At 31.4% G+C, this 24,627-nt stretch overlaps 1 protein-coding gene across 3 annotated transcripts in view; it reads right to left on the bottom strand.

The window, feature by feature from the left end:
- Positions 1–24,627, bottom strand: part of LOC106690387 (cGMP-specific 3',5'-cyclic phosphodiesterase) — an 85,240-nt gene that overhangs the window by 46,609 nt on the left and 14,004 nt on the right. For all 3 annotated transcript variants that reach the window (XM_014435818.3, XM_014435817.2, XM_014435819.2), the window contains exon 3: positions 24,384–24,502. In XM_014435818.3, coding sequence (XP_014291304.1) covers positions 24,384–24,502 — 119 coding nt within the window. The remainder of the gene's footprint in view (positions 1–24,383; positions 24,503–24,627) is intronic.

The following is a 24,627-nucleotide window of genomic DNA, read 5'->3' on the forward strand; positions in this document are numbered from 1 at the left end:
TTGGCTATTTCTTATGAACCAAGGAGCGTTAACTGCGATTCTTAGGACTTTATTTTGAAAATATTGTAGTTTTTTTCCTTTTCGTGAAGGATGCCGCTCCCCAGACTTCACAGCCGTACATCAGCAGTGGCCTGAGGATTGTTTTAAATATAAGAACAGTTCTTTCTGATTTTAGTTTGGAATTTCTGTTTAGGATAGGATATAGCATTGCTAACCTAAAGGACCTTGAAACGTGTTTATCCGTCAAAAACTCGGATTCGGAATTTTTCACGATCAATATAATTCTATTGATAAATATTTCATACACAGATAAATGAAAAAAAAATTAAAGCTCTGTTTACTTAAAACTTGAGGATTAAAATTGTAGAATTTTTTTCATAGTAATCCATTAAAGTTTCCTTAGATAAGAATCAAAACACAAATTAATTTAGATCAAATCGAGTTGCTGAAGTGGTCGTGATTCAATTTCGTTTATTAATTTATTTATTAAGAAATATGAATGCATGATTCCACAATCATTGGTAATGGTTATTAGAGCTCAATGTGTTCAACTCATATCATATATACATGAAAAAAAAAAAAGAAAAAGGTGGTAATGAATAAAATACAATAATAATAATAGTTGTAGGAAGATTGTCCAGGTGGCGGTAAAGAAAGGAGGCAAAAAGTATCAAGTTTCGCCCCACTTAGCAGGTTGACATTAGAGTTGAGTCAAGAAAGAAGAATTACAAGAATCTCTTCTTTCTGGAATTAGCCCTAATTAAGTCCAAAGTGGAGCGAAACGTCGGTTACAAATAAATAGTTTTCCTGCTATTTTTGTACTTTTCTTGACGGTCAGTACATAATTACAGGACTGATTAAATAATAAAAAAGTAATATAAACAAATGGTAACGCAAATGAGAAAAAACTTTAACACCACCGATAAGATTAGTCTTGTCGGTATGTATTGACTAATCTTATGGGCATAGAATTTTCTCTTCTTCAGTTCGCTCTACAGACATTGCTAATCATTACCCACCTAAACCTGCTTTCGAAATGAATGTGTATAATAAATTAGTTCTGCTACTTATTGAAGATGTGATACAGTACACCAGAAGGCCTCGAAAGGCTAGGTAGCTGGACACTAGATGAATTTACAGGATTAGTTTGACGAGTACTCGCCATAATTTTTCGAAGTATGAAAACTTCACTCCGCAAGGTACTTACGGTCATGAAGGGGATGACAAATCCTACCGTTACTCGCTGTAGATCCTTGCAGGGAGGAGACTCAATTCCGTAATGCACTCGCTAACGGTCATGCAAGGGGTATGCCAGTACTACAGGTACTCGCTGGAAGTCTTAAAAAGGACGAAAAGGTATAGGAAGGATGAGGTTTCCAGAGAAGGCATAGTGAAATAAAAGTACAATAAACATTTCCAAAAATCACACTAAAATGTACTAATCAACTATGCTTGCTGTTACCCACTGCTTCCTAAGGGGATTCCTGAAGGAGGGTTAGATTAGATTTTTATTCAGGGCGATCAACATCTAGGTTATTACACCCTTTTTATTTTATTTATTTTCTTGTCTTTGACATTTGATAGTTGAAAGTAGACTATTTCCTTTTTACACTGGTCGGTATTGATGGATTATATTTCAGTATAAAGTTGATTTTTTTTCAGAAATTTTATTATTTTGTCTATGGATTCTGCTGAGTCTTTAAGGGCCAATTCTCTTGTACGAGGAATTTTATTATTTTCGAAGGCTTGACGAAATGATGAGCATTCTTCAATTATATGCTTTATCGATAATGGGGAATGACAGGTTTGGCATATAGGCTGGTCCTCTTTTGTGATTAAGTGGAGGTGTGTTAATTTGGAATGTCCTATTCTTACTCTTGCAACAACCACTTCTTCTCTTCTGTTTCCCCTTATGGCACTTGCCCACTTTTGTGTGTTTTTTTTTACATTTCTTAGTTTATTGGTGAGTGGTACGTCAGGAGGTGTTCACACTCCAGCTAGACGATTTTGTGCTTAGTCAGCTCTTTGGGCTATTAAACGCTATCGGGTGTAAGACGTTCGTTATGAAGATTCTTTTGTAACCTTTATTTATTCAAATAATACATTTATGAATATTATTTAGAGTGGTGACCGGTAGATACTGGTGTCACCACCAGCCTTCTCCATACCTGCCTGGCTTGGGCTACTGCTTTCCAGTTTGCTACACCCTTCCGCATCTTTGCTGATTCTGTCTATCCATCTGGATTTTGGCCTCCCACGTGGCCTCTTGTCAACTACGGTGGCATTAACTGTTATCTAGAGGCGTACTAATGTATTTCTTCGCACCACATGTTCCGCCTATCTCAATCTTCTTGCATTCATGTCATGGGATATTGACTAGTCAGTCTCTGCAAGCAGTTCATGGTATGTTTTTCTCCTCCATGTATTAAGACTCTGATCCCAGATCGCTCCTGTAATTGTACGCAGGATATATCTTTCAAATCTCTCGATTCTGCTTTTTTGGGTATATGTTAAAAAGTCAGGTCTCGCAGCCGTATATCAGAGCTAGCTAAACCATTGTACACCCTCCAGAGAGAAGAGCTATTGGCTGGTCTATCTCAATTCGTTGATCATTTATTAATGTTATTGTGGAACCGAGGTATTTGAGGTCTCCTTCCCAAAAGGAATTGCCATCCACGCGGATCATGTCCTTAGGCTAGATGTTTTGGCTCACAATCAAATACTTTGCTTTATCTTAATTTATTTACAAGTAAATTGTAATTAGTACATGGTTAGACAAAATTTATTTCTAAGAGGGGTCGAAATGAACCTCAACACTCCACTTATAAGGAAATCTATCAGAATTTGAAAAAAAAATCATTCAAGTGCACTAGTATGAGCTTCGTATTCGTATGCACGATATCTTTTGATTTAAACTGTTACGTTCTTGGCAGGAAGAAAGCTGATAATCGTTATTTTCGCCTCGAGAAATCCTAATATATGAATTTTAATAGTAAATGAATGTTGAATGATGCGCACACCGCAACAGATTTCTTTTTTTTATGTAATAATTTTCATTCAAGCTTCCTTGTGGTTTTTCACCGAGTTTACAGTTCTTCTCGTATATTTTCACATTTATACCTAGGATAAAAATATTTTAAAAATCTTCAAACCCAATAATATTTCAAGTGGCTATTTCCTCCACCGATCGAGAAAGATAAAGACTAAAGACAAAGTTTATTATAAATTCGAAAGATTAATAAAAGCAACTGTGCAGCCAACTTCATACCTGAGGGAAATTATTCTCAGGAATGAGAATATTAATTAGTTGCCCGACTTACTCCCACAACAATTTCAACTAATTATAATAATGCTCCAGTAATTGAGAACACCATGAATAATTCAGACACAGGTCACTCTATGTTATTCTTAAACTTTAAAGTTTGTTCGGCGAAGTTTCAACTTGAGATAAATTTCTTCTTCCGTAGTCATGCAATATACAATGGATTTTTTTGCAAAAGTTTTATTTAGGTGTATTATAAAAATAATAAATGTAATCAGAAATTATTTTCTAGCTTAATATTAATTAATTAATGTTATAAAGTACGTTGTTAAATGAGGCGTTCGGTCGTGAAACATTGTAATTGCAAAAAATGAATACTTTTACAATGTTAAATTGTATGTTAATTAAAATATTTTGCCTTCAACCAGTAGTCCCTTACCATAGCTTAATATCATTATTATTGTCCATAAACAGCCTACGATGCCAAAAACAGTAATTCATAAAAAAATGTTTATAAGAATTGAGATATCGCCTCTAAATCCAAGCTCTAAATCCTCGGTCTTCAAACAACAGTTAATGAGCTTTTAGATGATATTTTGGTTATGTTTGTCTAACACTTCCTTATAGTTTTTCATAAGAAAATTAGTTATTTAGCCCAACCATATAAAAAGATGATCTTCATCGTATTTTTCAAGTTTCTCACAAAATGTTGAAATTAGTAAGGATTTTTTTTTTCTAAAAAGCAATTTTAGCTATGAACAAATCCTGTTTAACTAAAGATAAACGTGTAAGAGTCTCTGACATTCTCAAAGGAAAAACAAATGTATATATATGCTTCAATCCAAACAAAATTGTAACAGCAGCTTTTGAAACACAATTGTAAGACTTGGTAATGAGGTTTTTAAAAAAGAAACAGAAATTTATAGGTTTTACGACTGCAATTGAGAATCTAGATATAGAAAACTCATGTTACTTAAAAATATAATGCTAACTGTACAAATATATTTAAATCTTGAAAATTATACCTGACGAAATTATTTTCAAAGCTTGGAAGACCTAGGTGGATCCAAAAAAGTTGATGTTTCCATTTGGTGGTCCAATTAAATTTGGTTTGATAAACTTGTGTCGACAGGATCAATATTAAAAATAGTTTGAGAAACCAGATAACCAATGGGAACTTGGGTTCTATGAAGGAAATGCAGATTATTCTCATTAAGAAAAATTCCTACTAATGACTTGTGAATTATATATAAATGCATTATATGAATAAGTATATAGATAATATTCCATCGATTATTTAAAAAAATATTTATTAAAATATAATTATAACTCTGTAATTTATTTTATGCCTTTATTGGTGAATTGGCTCTTTAGATTTTTAAGTTTGGTATTACTAAAAAAAAAAAATGTTACTTTTAACTTTAATGGGCAGATGAAATTAAACAGTTGCCGATGAACAGGAAAATGATTAATTTCATTAAGCTTTTATTTGCACTAAAGATAAATTCGCTTAGAAGGCTTCTCTTTGAAACACACTTCAAGGGACAGTAAGTAAAAACTCACTGCAACTGATCTATTTCTCCATTTCGCTCAATCATTAACACTGGGTAGTATAAAAACCACTCCCTTGACATTTCAAACTTAATGGTAAACTTCCTATAGTACATTATTTCCTCCTTAATATTTAAAAAAAAATATATTTAATATTTAATAAGAGAATTTTCTTCCTAATAGGGCAGGATTTGGAGAACTATTTTTAGGTTTTCTATTTTGTTTTATGTATACTTGTTTCAATTATTAAAACTAAACGATTTGTTTATGGATTAAAGTAAACATTGTCCAAACTCGTCATAAAAAGGTATAATTTTATCTATACGATTATTTAAAATAAAATGTACATTTTAATACGTTTAATCGATTTAAAACAAAATGATTTCCGTTTTTAAAATAATTTACAATTTGACAAAATGACTGGCGTAATTATAGTGAAAATACCAAATATACAAAATTAAAACTTGGGAATTAACCATAAAATTGAATATTATTTATTCTATTCGTCTAACATAAAAATGATATTTTTGAACAAGGTATTATTCACTAAAGATAAAAAAAAAAAAAATGAATGTCTCTAATTACAATGTCTGTTATCATGATTCTGATTCTGTTTTTTTCCTTATTGGCACTTTTCTCCGATATATCAGGCGAGCGCTTAGACTGTTGGCCTTTAACAAAGTCGAGCGTAAACAATTAAAATCCACCCCGCTAGCTAATGTTATAATTCTATGTCTTACTTTAACAATAAATATAGTTTTTTTCTTAGGGAATCCAGAGAACAGATGATGTTTACCTAGTTATCTACAGGTGAACAACCTATTCTAACCATGATGGGGTGTCAAGATTTTCATTTTATGGAGTCGCCGCTTAGTAAAAAAGTCAACGACCCCAGGCCGGATTCGAACCGGCGCCGCCCGCAGACTCAGAACGATTGACCATTGCCAAACCATTGGAGCTAAGGATGGCCCTAAAAATAGTTTTCATTCCTCTATTATTAATTATAAAATTATGTATTATTTATTTTTTTTAATGTAATTTAATTAATTTACAATAAAATGAATTAAACATGAAGATAACCAATTGCATTAACAAATTAATCTGTGATATATAAATTACTATTCAGCAAAACATACAAGAAGTGAATTTTAGTAACAAATTATGATCTTTTCAAAAATTTGTTGATATTTCCAAAAAAATAATAAAATATAAAATTGTAAGAATCACAGGAAAATAGACATGAACATAGAAAAATGTGAGACAAACTTTTAGTAAAAAAACATAATATCAAAAGATAATCTTGTTTAATTATAAAAATAAATAACCAAAAAAAAAACTTTAATCTAATAAACAAAATCTTATTAACATTCATTGTCTGACTGCTCTGACTTAAAAAATGAAAATAATTTTTATTCCTGAATTAAATTAAATTTAAACTAACAATAATAATTAAAAATAAACTTTGTAATTAATATAATTGAACTAATTAATTTACAATAATTAATAATTAAGATAAATTAATGGTTTTAACAGAACCCAAAGCAGAAATAATGTTCAAATGTCCATCCTTCACAAAAAAGTTTCGTTGTTTGGTACATTAATAACTTGACCTTTATTTAACACCTTTCAGTTTAAAAGTTTAAACAATACCCCTCCCCTTATTTTATGATAGTCCTGAGCCCACTTCATTACAGGCACTCTCCAACTCTACTCCTACCTCCCAGTGTAGAGCACTCGACTCATAAGCACCTCCTTTGCCTTTTGGCTAAACGACGTAGTAAGCGAGTTAGGAGAAGTTGGGATCCCACGGGACTGACAAGGGTAACAGGGTTACGGATCACCCACTTTCAGATCAGCTCTTCCTCTTAGAGTTCAGAAAGTGCCTTTCTGAGATAACTCTTGTACCAATCCATCCCGTTCTAACGGCATCAGGTAAACGTATCGTTGAAGGAAACATGTTCTTTACCTTTAACTTCTGTATAAATAGAGCTTGCAATTAATTAGGTAAAAACAGGACCGTATATCCGATTACCAGTTTTAGCGAAAGATACATTGTTCATGACTCAAGAATAAGTTGTATAAATCCTTTAAAGTTTATCTATAGCTGGAAAAACTATTATTATAGATCAAATGGAAATAGGAATTGAACCTTGCACTTTGATCTTAGCCAATAGGCCGAGAAGCGAAGAATGCTCATCATTTCGTCAAGCCTTCGAAAATAATAAAATTCCTCGTACAAGAGAATTGGCCCTTAAAGACTCAGCAGAATCCATACACAAAATAATAAAATTTCTGAAAAAAACTCAACTTTATACTGAAATATAATCCACCAATACCGACCAGTGTAAAAAGGAAATAGTCAAATGTCAAAGACAAGAAGATAAATAAAGTAAAAAGGATGTAATAACCTAGATGGTGATCGTCCTGAATAAAAATCTAATCTAATCTTGAACCTTGCAGAGAAAACTGTGATTGACTAGAACAATTACAACAATGAGATATGTACATTTAGTTATGATTTTTTTTACAACTTAGGAAACCCAACCACAACCCGAAGACTGAAGCTCAGGCTGCTGTAGGACATCCTGTTATAAATTCTATACTTATCAGTTCTGTTATTGTCATTCTCGAATTTTATTTCATCTTAATTTCTTTTTTTTTTTTTTCATTAGAGGTCAGTTATTTATTTTTTTAAATCCACGAATGTCATTTTTTTTGTTATTAACATTTATTTTGTCTTTTATTAAGAATTATTATTTTAATCTATTTATTTTATCTTAATTTTTTTTTCATTTATAACATTGTATATTGTTAGGGGTGTCTTTTGTATGAGACTATACCCCCCCATTCAATTGTTAAAAAAAAATGTACCTCTTACATTAGCCATGTAAGCCCTACCCAGCCGATCTGGTATTAAATAAATAAATAAATAATAATATGATTTTTTTTTTTTATTGCCTAAATAAAATAATTAAATATAACTTAAATTTTATTTTAAACCCCACCATAAGTATTAACACGAATCAGTTTATAGAACACTAGTGTCAACGTAAAGTGTAAGTACATTTAAATCTTGTTCCTCTAGAATACTCTGAAGTAATGATATAAAATATTTATGAATCATCAACGGCAAATCTAGGTGAGGGAGAAGCCTGCAACTAATTTTGCCCCGAACAACGATGAAGTGGACTTGAAAGCCCTTCCCGTATCCTTTCCAAATATAGAACACTTCACTGTCTTTGTATTGCTGTAGGGGCCAGACCAAATGGGAGAATTTGGGGTTATTTTGGTATTTGGGTCCGCTGTTATATAGGTGGGAAGGTCGGAGTAAACAACAACAGTATGTTAGAGTGTCCTCCATTGGGCGAGTTAATGAAATTCAACGATATATGATAAAAGAAAAAAAAAAGATTTATAATGAAATTATACATTAGCAATGATAGATACATTATTGAACTGTTCACGCTAAACAAGTCAATAAGCGGTTAATTGAAAAGAAAAGCCTTCATTACCACTAGACTTTCAAAAACTTTTATTTCTGTAAAAGTCTTTATTACAATGTATAATAAATTAATAATAATAATAAATTAGTAAATTGTTAAATGACGACAAATAATATTAATATATTATTCAACGTTTATTTTTGATCAAACAAAAAAGAACGAAAATACGCCTTCACCGTACCAGACCAATTACCTCACCTCCTGTTTGTTCAAAAATATTCGAAAATTTATAGAATAGAATTGTTGATATCCTTACAAATATAGCCTTAATACAACAGTATCACTTTGGATTTAGGATACACTACTCAACTATAAATAATCATTAAAGTGTGGTGAATTAAGTATCCACTAGAGAGTGGATTGCATTGCGCTATTGCACTAGAGAGGACAAATTAGACGGGATATTTTAACTCAAGACAATACTTCCTCTTTCATCGCTTCTTTGACGATAAATGTTTATCCATCCGGAACAGGCCAAAGGTGTCTGTCTATTAGGTCTATCTTAGCAGAAGAACCCCAAGTTACTCACTCTACTACTCAAAATAAGATCCATATTAAACGTGATATATCCTATATTCTTACATCCAATTCACAGGCTCTTTGCACAACTGACATGTGTGAATAAAGGTTTGAAAAAAAAAAGAAGAAGAGTGTTGACAATTTAAAATATTTCTATTCTCAGGTTATGTAAGCAACGTATAGACAAATGAATGAATCTTCTAATACAGTTCCCATCCAAAAGATGTCTGCGTACCACAACGATGAAAATCGAACCCCTACTTACGACTTGGAGGGAATGTCCACTCTGGGTATATTTGTTCGACCTTTCAGCTGACAACCAAACATCAGACAAGATAATTAATAAAATAGTCCGAACAATAAAGTGTCATAAAAATGTATTGTCGGAACTTCCCTTGGCTCACACTGGCAACCTACGTTTCGCGGATTATCGGTTGGGAACCATCGTTCTGGGACATTAAAAGAAAAATACGTGAAATTATAAATAAATATTAACACATATAAAATTATAACAACGCAATCCAATTTAAAATATAATCCCTTTTAGTGCTATTTACAGTGCATAAGCGAAGAATATCGGGCAAATTTGGTTGGCTTCCTGATGGTGAAAAAATCGTAGGCAATAATTATAAAAATAATCATTTACCAGTTCTCAAAATGTGTTTACGTTGAATTAAAAAATTAAATTAAAATAAATAATAAATTCGTGGCCTTTCTCCGAAACTGTTCGATTGATTTTCTATTTATTTGGCAACCAAGACAAAGGTCACCCCACAATGATGTATCTTGACATAACCATCCGCCAATTTTCAAATTTTAATTTTTTTTTTAAGCATCATATAATGCCTAAAAAAAATCGTAATATCTTTTTTGTGTAATGATGTAATAATAATAATAATATTATGCGTAGATATTGTCTAATTCTATAACATTACCTGATTGTTATAAAATCAGTTTATGTTCCCTTTAATTACTATTATTATGATGTTGCTAAATAAGTATATAATTAACCTCATCGGTACCATTTCACCCTTCACTCATTCTATATTGTCATAAATAAATATTATATATTTATTTACCCTGCAATACTAATTTATCTATAACTTTTACTATTTATCGCCTATCTTCTTTACATTATTTTCATAACAGGATATTTCTACTAATAATTTTTTTACCTAAATCGTTATCACTTTCATTAATTATTTAATGAATCTTCTATAGGGTAATATTAAATACTGCCCTAATATTATAAATTTATCAGTTTTAAATTAATCATAACTATATTAGTTAATAAAAAGTAATTTTTATTCACCTTGAACTTCCTTACTATTATGGTTTATGTTTTATGTTGTTTGATTATATATGGATGACTTTTTATATTTCTACCTTTATATATGTTTCATATATTTAATATCTTACATATTTTAAAGACAGTTTTATATTCTTAAGTTTATTTTGCCTACTTCGTATTATTTCATTTTAGCTATGATGAAGGCCCGGCAGTGTGGATCGAAACATTGGAAATTAAGAATAGGTTTAAACCTATTTTTGCTTTTCTTTACCACAGCCCTAACCATCTCCTTCTAATAATAATTATAATAATAAACATCATCGATTAAGTAATAAACCATTGAGTGTTGGACAAAGTTGTTCTGCACTTAAGTTATTTTTTTCTTTCTTCATAACCCCTATTTCTGGATTTCATTTAAGGTTTTTAGCATGAATATATATTCTAGTCCTGCACTGTTTCCTTCTTCTGTAGTGGCCTACATTTTAAGGAGTTTTTGACTTGTATTTTTTGTTGTAGGGGGTGTTCTAAGTTATTTTTTTTTTTTCACACCCTCCTGTAATGATGTTAGTGTACGTACATATAGGAGGTATGCTATATGTATAGCTGGGTGTTAAGGATATCTTGGATTGCCTTTTGGCATTATAAGGGATTATTCTTTTAAGTTATACTATTTATAACATTTTATAAATTTATTTAGATAAATTCGCAATGCGAGAAGTAAGTGACCATAGATACGCAACTACATATCATTGTTGACACTTTTCTCAAATATTACGAACAACGATACATCGCTCTTCTTCACTCAAATATAGACATTTCCAAAACAGCAATTGAGTATCATGGAAGGAAACGCCTTAGAGATGAATATGTAACTTATGCTGGCTCCTTGGCCCTCTTATACGTTATGAAACAGAGCCACAGGTGTGCCTAGTGAACCACCCCTGCAATATTTCTTAGAGCTCTCCTTCTCGAGTATTGCGATATCAAACTGCTATATTTTTTAATATCTATATTAATTAAATTGGAATAAAATGCCTCTCTTGCAATAAAATGTCTCATAAACCAGTCCCAGACAAAGGTCTCTTAAAAAATTTTACGCCGTTATCCAGGTTGAGGCGCTGTTTATTATTTTATTTTATAATATTACTCGATTAAACTATCTTAAACTCCTTTTCCCGTTTTAAGTAAAGATTTCAAAAATTATATTAACCCCTTCATCACCTTATAATGCCAAACCCTCCACCACGACCTGGGAGGTGGCAGAGCACGGTTCCCTTAGTCGACGTCCTCGACGAGGGAAGGCCTTAGACTCTTCAAGTCTGAGGTCTAAATTTTCACCATACAACCAGCGGAACGGCCCCTCCCCGTTCCAATAATCCACTAGCGTCAGACAACCACGTAACAACCTTCAATGGACCACTCACCTAACCTTATAATGCCAAAAGGCAAGGTATCATCACCCAGATATACATATAGCATACCTCCTATATGTATGTACCAGATATTCAATAACATCATTATAGGAGGGTATGAAAAAAAAAAAAAAAAAAATGAAAAAAAAAAAAATATATAATGCCAAACGGCAATCCAAGGTATCATTAACAACCAGATATACATATAGCATTCCTCCTATATGTATGTACCAGATATTCAATAACATCATTATAGGAGGGTATGAAAAAAAAAATAAATAAAAATATAATTAGTAAATTATATATAATAAATTTCATGTATTATACGTATGAAGTACTAATTTTATTTTAATGAAGATAGGAAAAAAGGGGGTCCAGTCGGGAAGGATTGACTTTTTATCACCTTATTTTCCAAATCAGGCACTTTTTAAATATTTCTCGATTTGACTATCTTAAAGTCTCCTCTTCCCGTTTTAAGCAAATATTTCAAAAGTGATATAGGACCGTCGCTACCTGGGGGTCTTAGCGGGGCGGGTCCGGTCGGGAAGTATTGGATATATTTTAAAATATTATTTTATTGAAACAGAAAAGTAAATAGTAAAAGTTACTTTTAAAAATTAGCCATTTTAAATATCAATGCTACTCATTATTTACATTAATTAATAAGTTGTCCTTTTTATTTATACGAAATATATAGTACTCATCTGTAAGTGGAATAAATAGTAAGGAGAGGGATTGCAATCGTACGAAATTTTGATTTTCTGACGGGAAAAAAACCTTTGAGGCCCCTTAAGTCCACTCAATTAGTCTCACAAAATGGTCTGTGTGTGAAAAAAATAGTTCAAAAATGAAAATTCGTACAAATATATGTCTGAAAATGTGGCAGCAACTTTTCCGATAAAATGGATTTGCAATTTTGTAGAATCGAATTTAAACATTTTTCTATATTATCTCAAAAACGGCTCGAACGATTTTGATTAAACTCGGTATACCAACTGACGATCAAGTTATCTTTAACATCAGTTCGATCTTATCTTCATAGTTCAATAGTTTAACAGGTCTTAAATGCGGAATTTTAAAAAAAATATTACTCTGAAGTACCTTAAACTTTGTTTATTTGAATTAAATAATCAGTTAAAGTTAATTGAAGTAATGGAAAATAGAATAGAAAATACAGAATAATAGATATTTGTATGAATAACTATAGGAGAAAAAAAAGGAAAAATAGAAACTCTGAGTTCGAATTGGAAAAAGCAGACATCGTAATCTTTTGTTAAGCTGTTGCATTCTTTGCTGGCACAAAGGTATTATTTGTTGTTCCTGCTTCAAGAAACTTTAAAGCACGAATTTTTATGGCAACAGAAACACGCCTTACGGCGAAATTAGGTTTTTGAAATTTTTGGAAACCACAATCAGCAATAAGTTCGATATGAATGAACCAATCTCTCCAACAAAGTTGGGGACGTAAGTGTGATAGTAAATGAAAGTTGTGGAAGGCTCCAGATTTTAATTATTCTAACTATTTTTGAATCTATATTTTATAAAAAAAACGGGATGTAAATGTAATCAAAACGTATTTGTCAAATTGGAGTGAGGGGCTTTTCACTATTGAAGAAGGTGAAAACCTTGAACCACCTATCTTTTCCCCTGAAAAAATCCAAGCTGGTTCAAAGTGGCTTTAATCTAAATCGTGTAAAAGAAAACAACAGATGGAACAAATTTTGAAAAAAATATATATGAGATAATAGTGTGTGTTTTATCAAAAAGGATATGTTATATGTTTTACGAATATATATTAATAGAATGTGAATTAGGATCCAAAAAATATGGAAATAAAAAAACAAAACCTTCCAGCTGATAACATAAAATGTATGTAACAATGAAACGATGAAAAAAAGAAACAGTATATAAACGAGTTAAATGAATAGAAAAAAAAGTTAGACAGCTAATGAGGTTTAATTTTCAAGAGAAAATTAATAAATAGCTATGTTTTACTGAATAAATTAATCCGAAGAGATATATAAACTTAAAAAAGATACTAAATCGTGTATGACGCGATTCAATCAATCATATATAATAACCCTACTAACACCACACCAGGTTACCTCAATCAATGGATCAATATTCTGAGTCAGGAATCGATATGCATATATGGATTTGTGTTCCACAAGCAAAGAGGTCCTGATAAGTCGAGTATATCATCTACAGTTTCTACAAAGAGCCAGTGAGGATAAACGTGATACCAGAAATATCACGCAAGTATATAGTAGTATAGTATTTAGCAGCTATTATTATACATAGACTATCGTTATAAACTATATAGATGTTCCTCTTTACATCTTACATCTGGCGTATTCGGCAGACACTGACCACAGATGAAGTGACCTTTCCTTAGTATTCTATATCAATGTAGAAAGCAAGAGCTGACACTTAGGCAGGTATAAGCTGTCATCTCACAATGGACTTGCATCAGTCTAACTGTTTTATGTTTAACACATGTAAGTCAGTTCTCACAAGTCCATCACAGACCCAACTCTTACCCAGGTAATAATTCCTATTTTTGGAAAGAACCTGACACCCTCTTCCAAGACACGCCTTTTCCCCCTTTCCCAGATATTTATTTCTAATTTCATAGGCTCTCTAGGCTCCCCTTCTCCTATTTCATTATTTTTCCTACCCCCTCTTCTCAAGTGTACATATATATTTCCTAGCACTAGATAGCTAAGATAGATACCAAAGGTAGTTGTTGTTGTTGTCTAGGGCTTTAGGGCGTAAAACCCTGAGGTCATCAACGCCCATGTTTCGTGCTTTATATTCTATTTCTGTAATTTCTATTTCTATAATTCTTTTTCACTTTACATAATTTCGAAAAAAAATTTAAATAACTACTTCTTTTGGTTTTTTAATTTTATTTTACGTATAACAGATTCCGGTTTATATCTTATTCAAAAGGCCATTCCTTTTTAAGAAAACTAAGACCATTTCCACGTTCTTCTGGTCATCACTCAGAGCATCCGATACACTCGATCCTACTCCCAATCTACTCAAGTTCGCAGAATAAAAATGACATTTCTTAAATATGTGACTGATCGTAAGTACACTGTTGCAGTATTGACATTTTGGCGGTGGCTGCTTACTGATCAGATATCTAAGAGTTAAACTCGTATGACCTATTCTCAATCTGGCAATAGCTACCTCCTCCCTGCGATTGGAACGGTTTGATGTGGTCTATGGTTTAGTGTTTTTTTTTAATAGTTTTTAATTTGCTTGGCGGGCTTTCATTCCACATGGCTTGCCAACTAGATAATATCTCATTTTTCATTGGAAGACTTATTTCTTGTGGTTTCAGAATGGCCATGCCCTGACCTGGAAGGGCAAATGCTTGTTTAGCTGCAATGTCCCCCAGTTCATTTCGAGTGATCCCCACGTAACCCGGCACCCACGTCAAGTGACACGGCACCCACCAAGCCCCTGACCAGACATATCCATGCTCAATTCTTCGGGAGCTAATATTGTCCCTTAGACGAGGTCCTTATAAACGCACAACTTTCACTTATACAAAATTTAAAAAAAAACGAAAAAACAATGGAAATATTTTTCCTAACTAAGCATTAACATTTGTTTTATTTACAAACAAAAGAAAAAACACTTATATTGAAAAAAATGTCAACTCAAAACGGCGATAAAAAAATAATGATAAATTAACTATTTCCAAAAATAACAATGGAAAAAAGTAAATGTTAGAATCGTAACAAATAATTAAATATCATTGCTTATATAAAAGATGTTTCTCGAAAGATTCTCAAGGTCACATTATAGTAATTAAATTAATATTTAGTCAGTGTAGATTGCAATAATTGACGGATTAAATAATTAATCGAGTTTATGATCGGTGCATAAAAGGATTAAATTACAAATGAAGTGGAAAATTGAGGAGGTGAACTTGGATGATCCTATTGTTCGGCCACGAGGCTCCCGATAGATAAGTCAAATTGAGGTTAGTAGCAGTTGCTTCGACAGCTCAATATTCCTAATTAACGATAATGTTTTAAGCTCTTGGCTTTAACTTTCTTTCCTTAACATTTCGATCAACATTTAAATGAACACTAATTGTTTACTGGGATAGTTGAACAGTCTAAAATTGGTGTGTATATAAGCGATTTATAAAGGCTATGAAACTTTTGAAATTATTCAACTGTGATTTTTACGTTAATCTCGCATTTTCGACATCGTTATCAGTAAAGAAAGACTCTTACTTATGCAGTGTGGATGCTTACCAACAGTATAATTAATATAATTAAAAAAATATTAAAAGTATCGAAGTGAGGAAGATGGGCTTAGTGCTCAAGAATGTTTTCAAGGAAATATATGTTTTTCTAAATAAGATTTTGTTTCTTATTAAACTTTGCTCATCATTTATTTTTACTTTTATTATCTGAAAATACATTTAATAACGTGTTTTACATTTTTTTTTATAAATGCACCATTGAATGATAGAGTTGGTTTCGGTTTTCTTTTAAGAAGCGATGGTCATTTATTAGTTTATAGATCATTTCACTGTAATTGAAAGTAATTCCAAGTGAAAGTAACTAAGTAAATTCCAAGAAGGTTTTTATTCCTATAATGGCAAAACCATAGACTGATCAGGTTTTTGAGTACTTGTGCGGTCTAGCGCAATTGGTCCTCTTAAAAAAACAGAAAAGTTAGATTTTATTAAACAGCAAACCAAAAAAGGTACAGTGAAATTCCTTGGACAATTATAGGAATTGGGTTGGTCGATGTATGACATATCACAATCAACATAAAAAAAGGCCACCGGACCAGACCCTCCCCACTAAGACCCCCAAGTAGTGACGGTCCTATATCACTTTCGAAATATTTTCTTAAAACGGGAAGAGGAGACTTAAGGTAGTTAAATTGATCAGTATTTAAAATGCGCTTGAAATCGGAAAACGACGTGAAATAAAAACATAAAACTTAAAATCAAGGCAGTAATCAACAGATAATAAAAAGAACAAATAAAGATAAACGTCACCTTAGGATTCAGTTGAGACTCAAAATGAAAAAATCAAAATAAGATTTTGGATCTACCTGAAGAAAGATTTTTTCTCAGCATTCTTGAGATTTCATAAAAATTCAAAGGGATCTAGGATCCCTTAATAAAGCGGTATGGGGGCGATTTTAAACCGTATAATCCTGCAAAGAGATAAACTATTCAAATCCTAATGAAATCATCAGATTCACCTATTGGCAGTTCCTGGCATCCTACAACAAAGAAACCATTGAATTCCTTCCAGAGTACTGCAAATGCTTCAATACAGTTATATCAGCTTGATTCAACAGCGACCAAATACCAATTGATATTTGCTTGTAGAGAATCGGGCGATCTATTAAAGCACATATATTTTAATCGGATGGATTAGTTTATAAATTACTTTTCACTTTTAGTTTTTAGATTATACTCCCTTTTTTTTTTTTTTTCTTTTTTTTTTTGGCCAAGACTCCCATTGGAGTCCTATACTGCCTAACCATGGTTGGGGGTCAAAGTTCTTCATTTTGTGGGACCGCCACTCAATGAAAAAAGTCGACGTCCCAGGCCGGCACCACCAATAGACATCAAATTGGTAAGACTGTCTTAACCACTGAGCTATGGGCGGCCCATTTTTTTTATATTATATTCATTATACTCCCTCATAAGGGACAGAAGTTCAATACTTTTTGAAGCTCTGTTTTTAATACAACAGTTACACAAGGAGGTTTTTGAACATTTTTCTTCAATTAAGGGTACCCATTTTATAAGTCTGGATGGACCCTAAGGGGCTTCATAACCCACAGGGTTGACTCAAGGCTACTACAACAGAATAAATAATTATCTGTCACAGCTAGATTCGATGTTCTTGGAGTTAGTAACACAGCGCCGTACCACTGTGTCATTCCGTCTCCTCTTAACACAACTTCTACCATTATAAAATGTATTAGTATTTTATCACAACGAAATCTGTTTTGACTGTAGTAGGGGAAAAAAAATCCGCCCCCTTCAAAACTTACATAATTAAAAAACGCTTACTCTATTTTTTAATATAAATTCCAGAAAGTTTAATAATTAGTAATAATACTGCCACTTGTGGATTGAATAAACATTTCTTTGTCTAAGCTAATAAATGCAGAATTAAAGGGGTTATGAAGGAGAAAGGTAAATTATAAAGGTAATATTGCTTTATAGCTATTAATCTGACTGTAATAGCATGAGTTCCAGCCTCGACGATAAACCTGTTAATGACCCTATTTAGTACGCTACTGTAAGAGGGCAATGTTCCCTTCACATTTTCTTTGTTATTATTTACGAAAATGGCATATTTAACGCTGTCTCGTTACGAGGTTCATTGTCCCAACAAAACCAAGTTTAATCTTATTTAACAAATGATTACGTTAAAGAACCTCTTTAAACAAACAGTAGGAGTAATAACTGAAATATAAAACAAAGCTATAAGTAAACAGAACTCGCAAATGAAGTTTAAAAGAGAAAATAAAATATTTATAAACACTCTTTCTTACTAAGTGTTTTTAGAACAATTATGATTGAAATTTTTGGAGTAAATATATTATCAATATCAGGAAACAAATAAAGCCACCCTCAATTCAATGTAATTATTAATTCATCAACGTTTCATCAAATTAACCCCCCTTCAGGACTGAAAAAGCTTTACTACATCTTGTTATTGTACAATAAAAATTTTAATTGTAAATTTATTTACATATTATTATGGAATGGATACCATCAGGCACATATCGAAATAATAATTTTTACAATCCGAAAACCATCATGCGGAAAGTGTGACTTTCGTAAAGTGGACAGTCATTATAAAGCATCTCACGGATACAACGCGGATAAATGGTTACAACCTCTGGATAGTCTTAAAATAAGACGTTAATATTACACATAATAATACATGGTCCAAGTTGGGCCACAGTCTCTGATTATTCTTAAAATAGGAAACAGTGAGACCTCAATAAAACGAACAACTATGGGAAAGATAATTTTATCCGCAATTCTGAGGTATCCGTTAAGAACAGGTGAATATGAAAAACACCACAAAAATTTAATTATGGAATCATGTATATACATGTATATATCGTTTAAGCTATAATATTCTGTAAGTACGAAAAAATTAACGATACGAGTTATATATAATTTCTAAATAATATTTTCGTAGTGATTTGATATTATAATTAATGTTTAATTGGTAACTAAATATTGTTTACGAACCTAAAATATGTAATGCTTACTTTTTATACAATATATATTTTCGTTACAGCTGTTATATATCCTGAGAAAAACAGTATTATGTAATATTGACTGTTTCCCAAAATAAATGGCCTACAAATTCAGGAATCGTGAGTTTTTAAAACATATTTAATAGTTTTTATCTATTATAGAGAAGTGAGAAGATATGACGTGGAACAAAATTGATGTTGGCGTCCGGGGTCGGATTCCGTTACGAAGGAAGGGATTCTATTAAAATTGTATTTTGTTGGTAGAGGGACCTTCGAAGAAATTCAGTTGCGAGGGATTTCGATTATAGGACGGTGTGAAGTTACACAATATTATTATTTTTTATTACCAAGAAGTAATTTTGCGTTGTGAAGAAAATTGGCTTAGATGGAGTGGTGTGGTGTATAGGGTCCATAAAATTACTGCTAGCTTTTTCATTAAATCAACACTTATGGAGACGAAACACGGGCGAGGGACCTCAAAAAAATTTCGGTTGAGAGGGATTTCCGTTATAGGAGAGTGTAAAATTACACAATATTATTATTATTTTTTTTATCATGGAGTAATTTTCCGATGTGAAGAAAATTGGCTTAGATGGAGAGGCATATGAGGTCTATAGGGTCCATAAAATTACTACTAGCTGTTTCCATTGAATCAACACTTATGGAGATGAAACACGGGGCCTTTAAGTCAAAACAATAAATAACACGTAAAAAATCATAAAATACGAGTAAACAAATATTTTTTTACACTTTTATTTATGTGTTATTGTAATTGACGCACAATTGTTTGTTACATAACAATCCATCTTTTTTTGTTTTGTAAATTTATTCCAATGAAACATGTTTTTCAGTTCCTCTATAGCGTAGTTGCTCATTTAAGGCGAACAGTTACGTTTTTCTTTGACGTGCGGTATAGGGAGGTTGCAGTGTATTAATTTTTTTGGATACTCACAGTAATAAGAGAACGTATATTTTTCGAAGACACGTATTAGCTTTATTTTTTTAATTTATTTAAAGTTAGACATAACTGTAGATAAACATCCATGACTGCAATTCAATAGATATACCAAATGAAACTATGACTAAGTAAATATCATTAAAAATTATATTTTTTTTCTTTAGTTTTTGGACAAATCGATTTGTGTTTTAACTTATTTATTCTCTTAACGAATTTATTCATTCAAGTATTTCTTTTAATGAACTTTTTTTTTAATCTATATATTAGTTTTTTTTTTAATTTATTATTTATTTGTGTTTCTGAAACTGATCTACTGTTGTGACTATTATGTCTTTGGTTTGATGTTACATTGCTATCATGTACATTGATTTTTCGTTATATCCTGTAAATATATGTATTGTATATATGACAGGTCATGGATTGATTGGTATGCTGTTTATTGTGGCAACCCATTGTATTTGGGGAACATGGCTAAGTAAAGCATTTCTCTCTGACTAGATAAACATGTCTCGAAACTTCTGTTGAATATTCACAAGCGAATTCAGTAATGATCGAATCTAATTTTATATTGTGTTTGCGGCTTTAGCGCACTTGCTCAGCATCCACTGACTCACTACCAGTGATGCGGCGAGTGGGATGCGCTGGGATCTTTTGAGCTCTGCTCTACCCCTCTCACGTGGGGAATAGAGTGGGCTCAGGGATCCTCAGGTCGATTGTGTAAATATTGTATATTAGAGTGTAAAAGTGACTAGAGACTATATTATTTTATCATTATGTTATTTTATTTTTTTATTTTTCATACAGATAGTTTGATTATGTACATTTTGTTTATTCTTTTGTTTGTATATATTTTAAGAGAGTTTTATTTATTTTTTTATTCATTTATTTATTTTAGTATGTATGAGATCGCTCATCACTATTACCTATTGCACACAACTGTGTGGCAGATTGTAATATCTATCAATAAATAAAAAGTATTATTATTTAAAAAAAAAAATTATATTTTACAAATGTACTGACGTAGCATTAATACACCACAGAGCTAAGATTACAGATTGGGTTTGAGAAAGTTTATCATCTCTCATACGCAATTAAAATTGTTATTTTACTCGATAAACTTGTTTCAAAACTTCTGCAGAATATGAACAAGCATTTTGTAGCAATCGAACCTAATTTTATACGTTCCAAATGTACAGACGTGGGATTAATAAACCACAGAGCGAAAATTCCAGGTTGCGTATGAGAGATGAGAAACATAAAAACGGTAAAATGTTATGACCCTTCCTTGATTTTATGCCGGGACCGCATTGGGCAGGCGAGTTACAGGAAGGATTGGCTGTAATACGGATCGGATCCGCCTCCAACCATCCAAGTATCTCATATAGCCTTGGCCAAAATCAATAGCTCACTCCAGCCAAAAAATGAAAAAAAAAAGTTTCTTTTATATGATGACTTTTATAACTGTCTTAGACTATAGTCTGAGGAGGCAGGAGATTAAGGTAATTCAGAGGACCTTACCCACCCTCAATACCTGTAGAATAACTCATGTAATGGCACTGCCTTTCAGTATTTATCAATTATATAACAAATATATTACGAGTTTATATTCTATTTATTTAAAATGAATATTAGCTGTATTTTAGGTGTTTTATTTATGTTATAGAGGGGAATAATAAGGGGAAAAAAATAGGAAAGTCACATCGGGTTGAAAGAGAAAATATGAATAAAAAAGAAAAAGGATGAATAAAAAAAGGAAGAAGGAGGAAAAACGGAGATTAACAAAAATAAATAAAGTTTAGAAAGAATTAAAAAAATAATGAAAAAGAATAAAGAGATAAAAAAAACCAAATCAATTAAAAAAAAAATCATATACTATTATTATTTATTGTTTAGGTTCCATGCATATATGTTGTAAGATAAAAAAAAAAATTATTATCAGTAGGAAAAAAATTGATATTTGTTATTCCCACCTCGAAATACCATAAAATACGATTTTTTATAGCAGATAAAAAATAAAAGTTTTTTAATTTTAAAAAGTACAAAAAAAAACTCATAACTAATTGTTAGTAGTAATAAACAATGCATGAATAAAATATATGAAAGATATTTATAATTAAGAATTTTCCTTTTTCCTTCCAAGTTCAAGTTGGATTTTAAATACTTGAATTATAATTAAAATTTTAACGAAAATGAGCCCAAACGCGAGAAAAATAATTCTAACAATATAGCGTCCAAGCACAACAAAAATCCTTCGTATGGTAGGATTAAAAAACAACTGACTGTATTTAATATTAAAAACTTTATTTATACATTTTATTATATAATATCGCATTCTAGTTCAGAAACATTTCGAAGTTTATGTGGAATTTAAACACTATACATTTTTTTATTTCAAACTTGAAATTTTTAAAAAAGTGGCTTTATTTTGAAACAGTACCAGTAGATTTGTAGGCACCGAGGCGACCTGAACTTTAATAACTTTTGGATCCTTAAATTATTATTTTAAACAACAAAAACGATATTTAAAAAAAAAACAGTGGAAATAATAGATAGGTCAGGGATTGAAAAAATGGAAATTTTTCTAAAATTTCCGTTGCTTGGAACGCCTTCCAACATTAGACGCTTGATGGGCATATCGTGTTATGGCCAACTACAAGCTACTAAACTAATATCTTGTGGGACAAATGTGTAGCAGAGGCTTTATGTTGTTTATAGTCGTTCATCTTGTACGACGGATTTAAAGAGTTAAACTATAGGATTTTCTTCTTCGATAAGATATATGATATAATAGAATATTAGCATTTAAGTAAAATGCTTCTTCTAATTCTATGAACTAATTGGACGATGCTAAGTCGTAACTATATCCCAGCTATGCGATTCTTGAAGGCTGAAATTATTTAAACAAAGTTTAAGGTGGCTTAACAGATTATTGCTACCTTTAGAGTAAACAACATGGGGGTTTCTCAGTAGAACTTTCTTCTGTGTTCGTTCTGATCAAAATACATTTTTGTGAAGAGCCCAGGGTGTTTCGTCTAAAGGTAGCTCAAGTATCCTTTAGTTTAAAGAAGCCAAGTCAGAAGAAAAGACCAAATATACAAAATATTTCTGAAAACCGGGGCGTTAAACATTGGACCAAACGTTTCAATCATGCTTTTGTTATTTTTAATAAAGATATTCAGAATGGATTTATTGTAACATTTGTCATTTGTTGCCTTTATTTATAGAGAATGAAGATATACATTTTTATTAAATATATATCCAGACCCTTAAATTTTAATATGTCTTCCTAATCATTATTTGTCGCTTTTGAAAAGAAGACGTATTTGTTAAAATTACTATTGGTGTTAAAGCCACCTCAAATCGACTATGTCTTTTTGTTGGAAGGCTTTAAAATGAACAAAAAACAAACTGGCTCGGATCAAACATTTATTTGGCCAATTTAAATATTTTAAAAACTAAAAACTAACATAAACTAAATATACAAGTAGAAATAAAAAGGCCTTTCAGATAAAAATAAAATAGTTCGATAAATTATGAAAATGACAATAAAACTAATTTACACACACACAAAAAAAAAAAAGAAATAAATATATTAAAAAAATACTGCAGGACGAAAGGTTGCTCCACTCCGATAGGTCAGAGGAAGAGTGCTGTCGAGATGTGTAGGTCTGGCTCATCGATGGTCCAAATATCCAACAGTCGTATTGTATTAGGTGAGCCGACAAAATGAACGCAGACAAGGCTGGTTACACACGTTCCTTGGGTTCAGGGGTTGGCCACTAATTACTTAATTAATTGGAACTCATATTAAAATTGAAACACAGAAGTGGTCTAGTTCCGAACTGCTATGACGACGAGTACACTCAAAAAATGTCAAATAAAATAATATCAACCAAACGCAGACACGGCTGCTAATGACGCTACCAGGGCCACTAATTAGTCGCAACTGCCATAAAAAAACTAACATGGTCGGTCCGTTGCTAGGGTGATGCCTTAACAACAATGATCAGCCCCTAGCAACTGTCTCTATTATTCATTATTACTAACAAATATAATTACATATGTTTTTCTTTTCAAATAACTAAATCTAAATAAAACAATACAGAAAAAATAGATGTAACTAAATTAAATACTAATAAAACTCAAATAATATTTACAATTATTTACAAGGTAATTATATTATGGCGTTAACGATTGGAGTGCATTATGGATGGTTTATTCTTAAATAATTAATTATCATGTAATATTAATCATATCTCATATTGAATTTCAATTAAGAAATGTGTTGTTATGAAGTAGCTAACGATATATTTTTTTATTTAAAGAAATGTTTATTATTAATTCAATGATATCAGAAACTTTTAATTGAATTACTCCATGTTATTATATCTTGAAAAATAAAAGGGAAAGGAAATAAAAAGGAGTGCTTTAACCGTAGTATTTATTCATGAACTTTGTGAATAAATAATATGGCTCTCGGCTACCTAAAACCGAAATTGAGGTAGAAAAGAAAATACGCATATTAAATCTAATGGAGGTTGTTTTCTCTTTTTATTAAAATGTTGAACTTTTTAAAAATAATAATGAATTAATAATTAAACATAATACTTACAGTGTAAGCGTCCCTGATGTTTATTACAGTTTTACTCTGAGCGACAACGCCTGCAACTCCTACACCAAACGGAATCTTTATCTCTTCTTCTCTTGCCTTCTTTACCGCTTCTTCTAGTTCTAAAATACATAGAGTAGTAATAAAATACAGGATGGAAAAGAAGGTCTGAAAGTTATCCTAAATACCATTATAACAGCTAATTATGTTTTTATCCTCAAACTCAAATAGCTTCATTCAAAATAAA

Source organism: Halyomorpha halys, unplaced genomic scaffold (genome assembly GCF_000696795.3).
Source record: "Halyomorpha halys isolate HHAL.00 unplaced genomic scaffold, Hhal_1.1 Scaffold1697.1, whole genome shotgun sequence".
In the NCBI taxonomy this organism is placed as follows: Eukaryota; Metazoa; Arthropoda; class Insecta; order Hemiptera; family Pentatomidae; genus Halyomorpha; species Halyomorpha halys.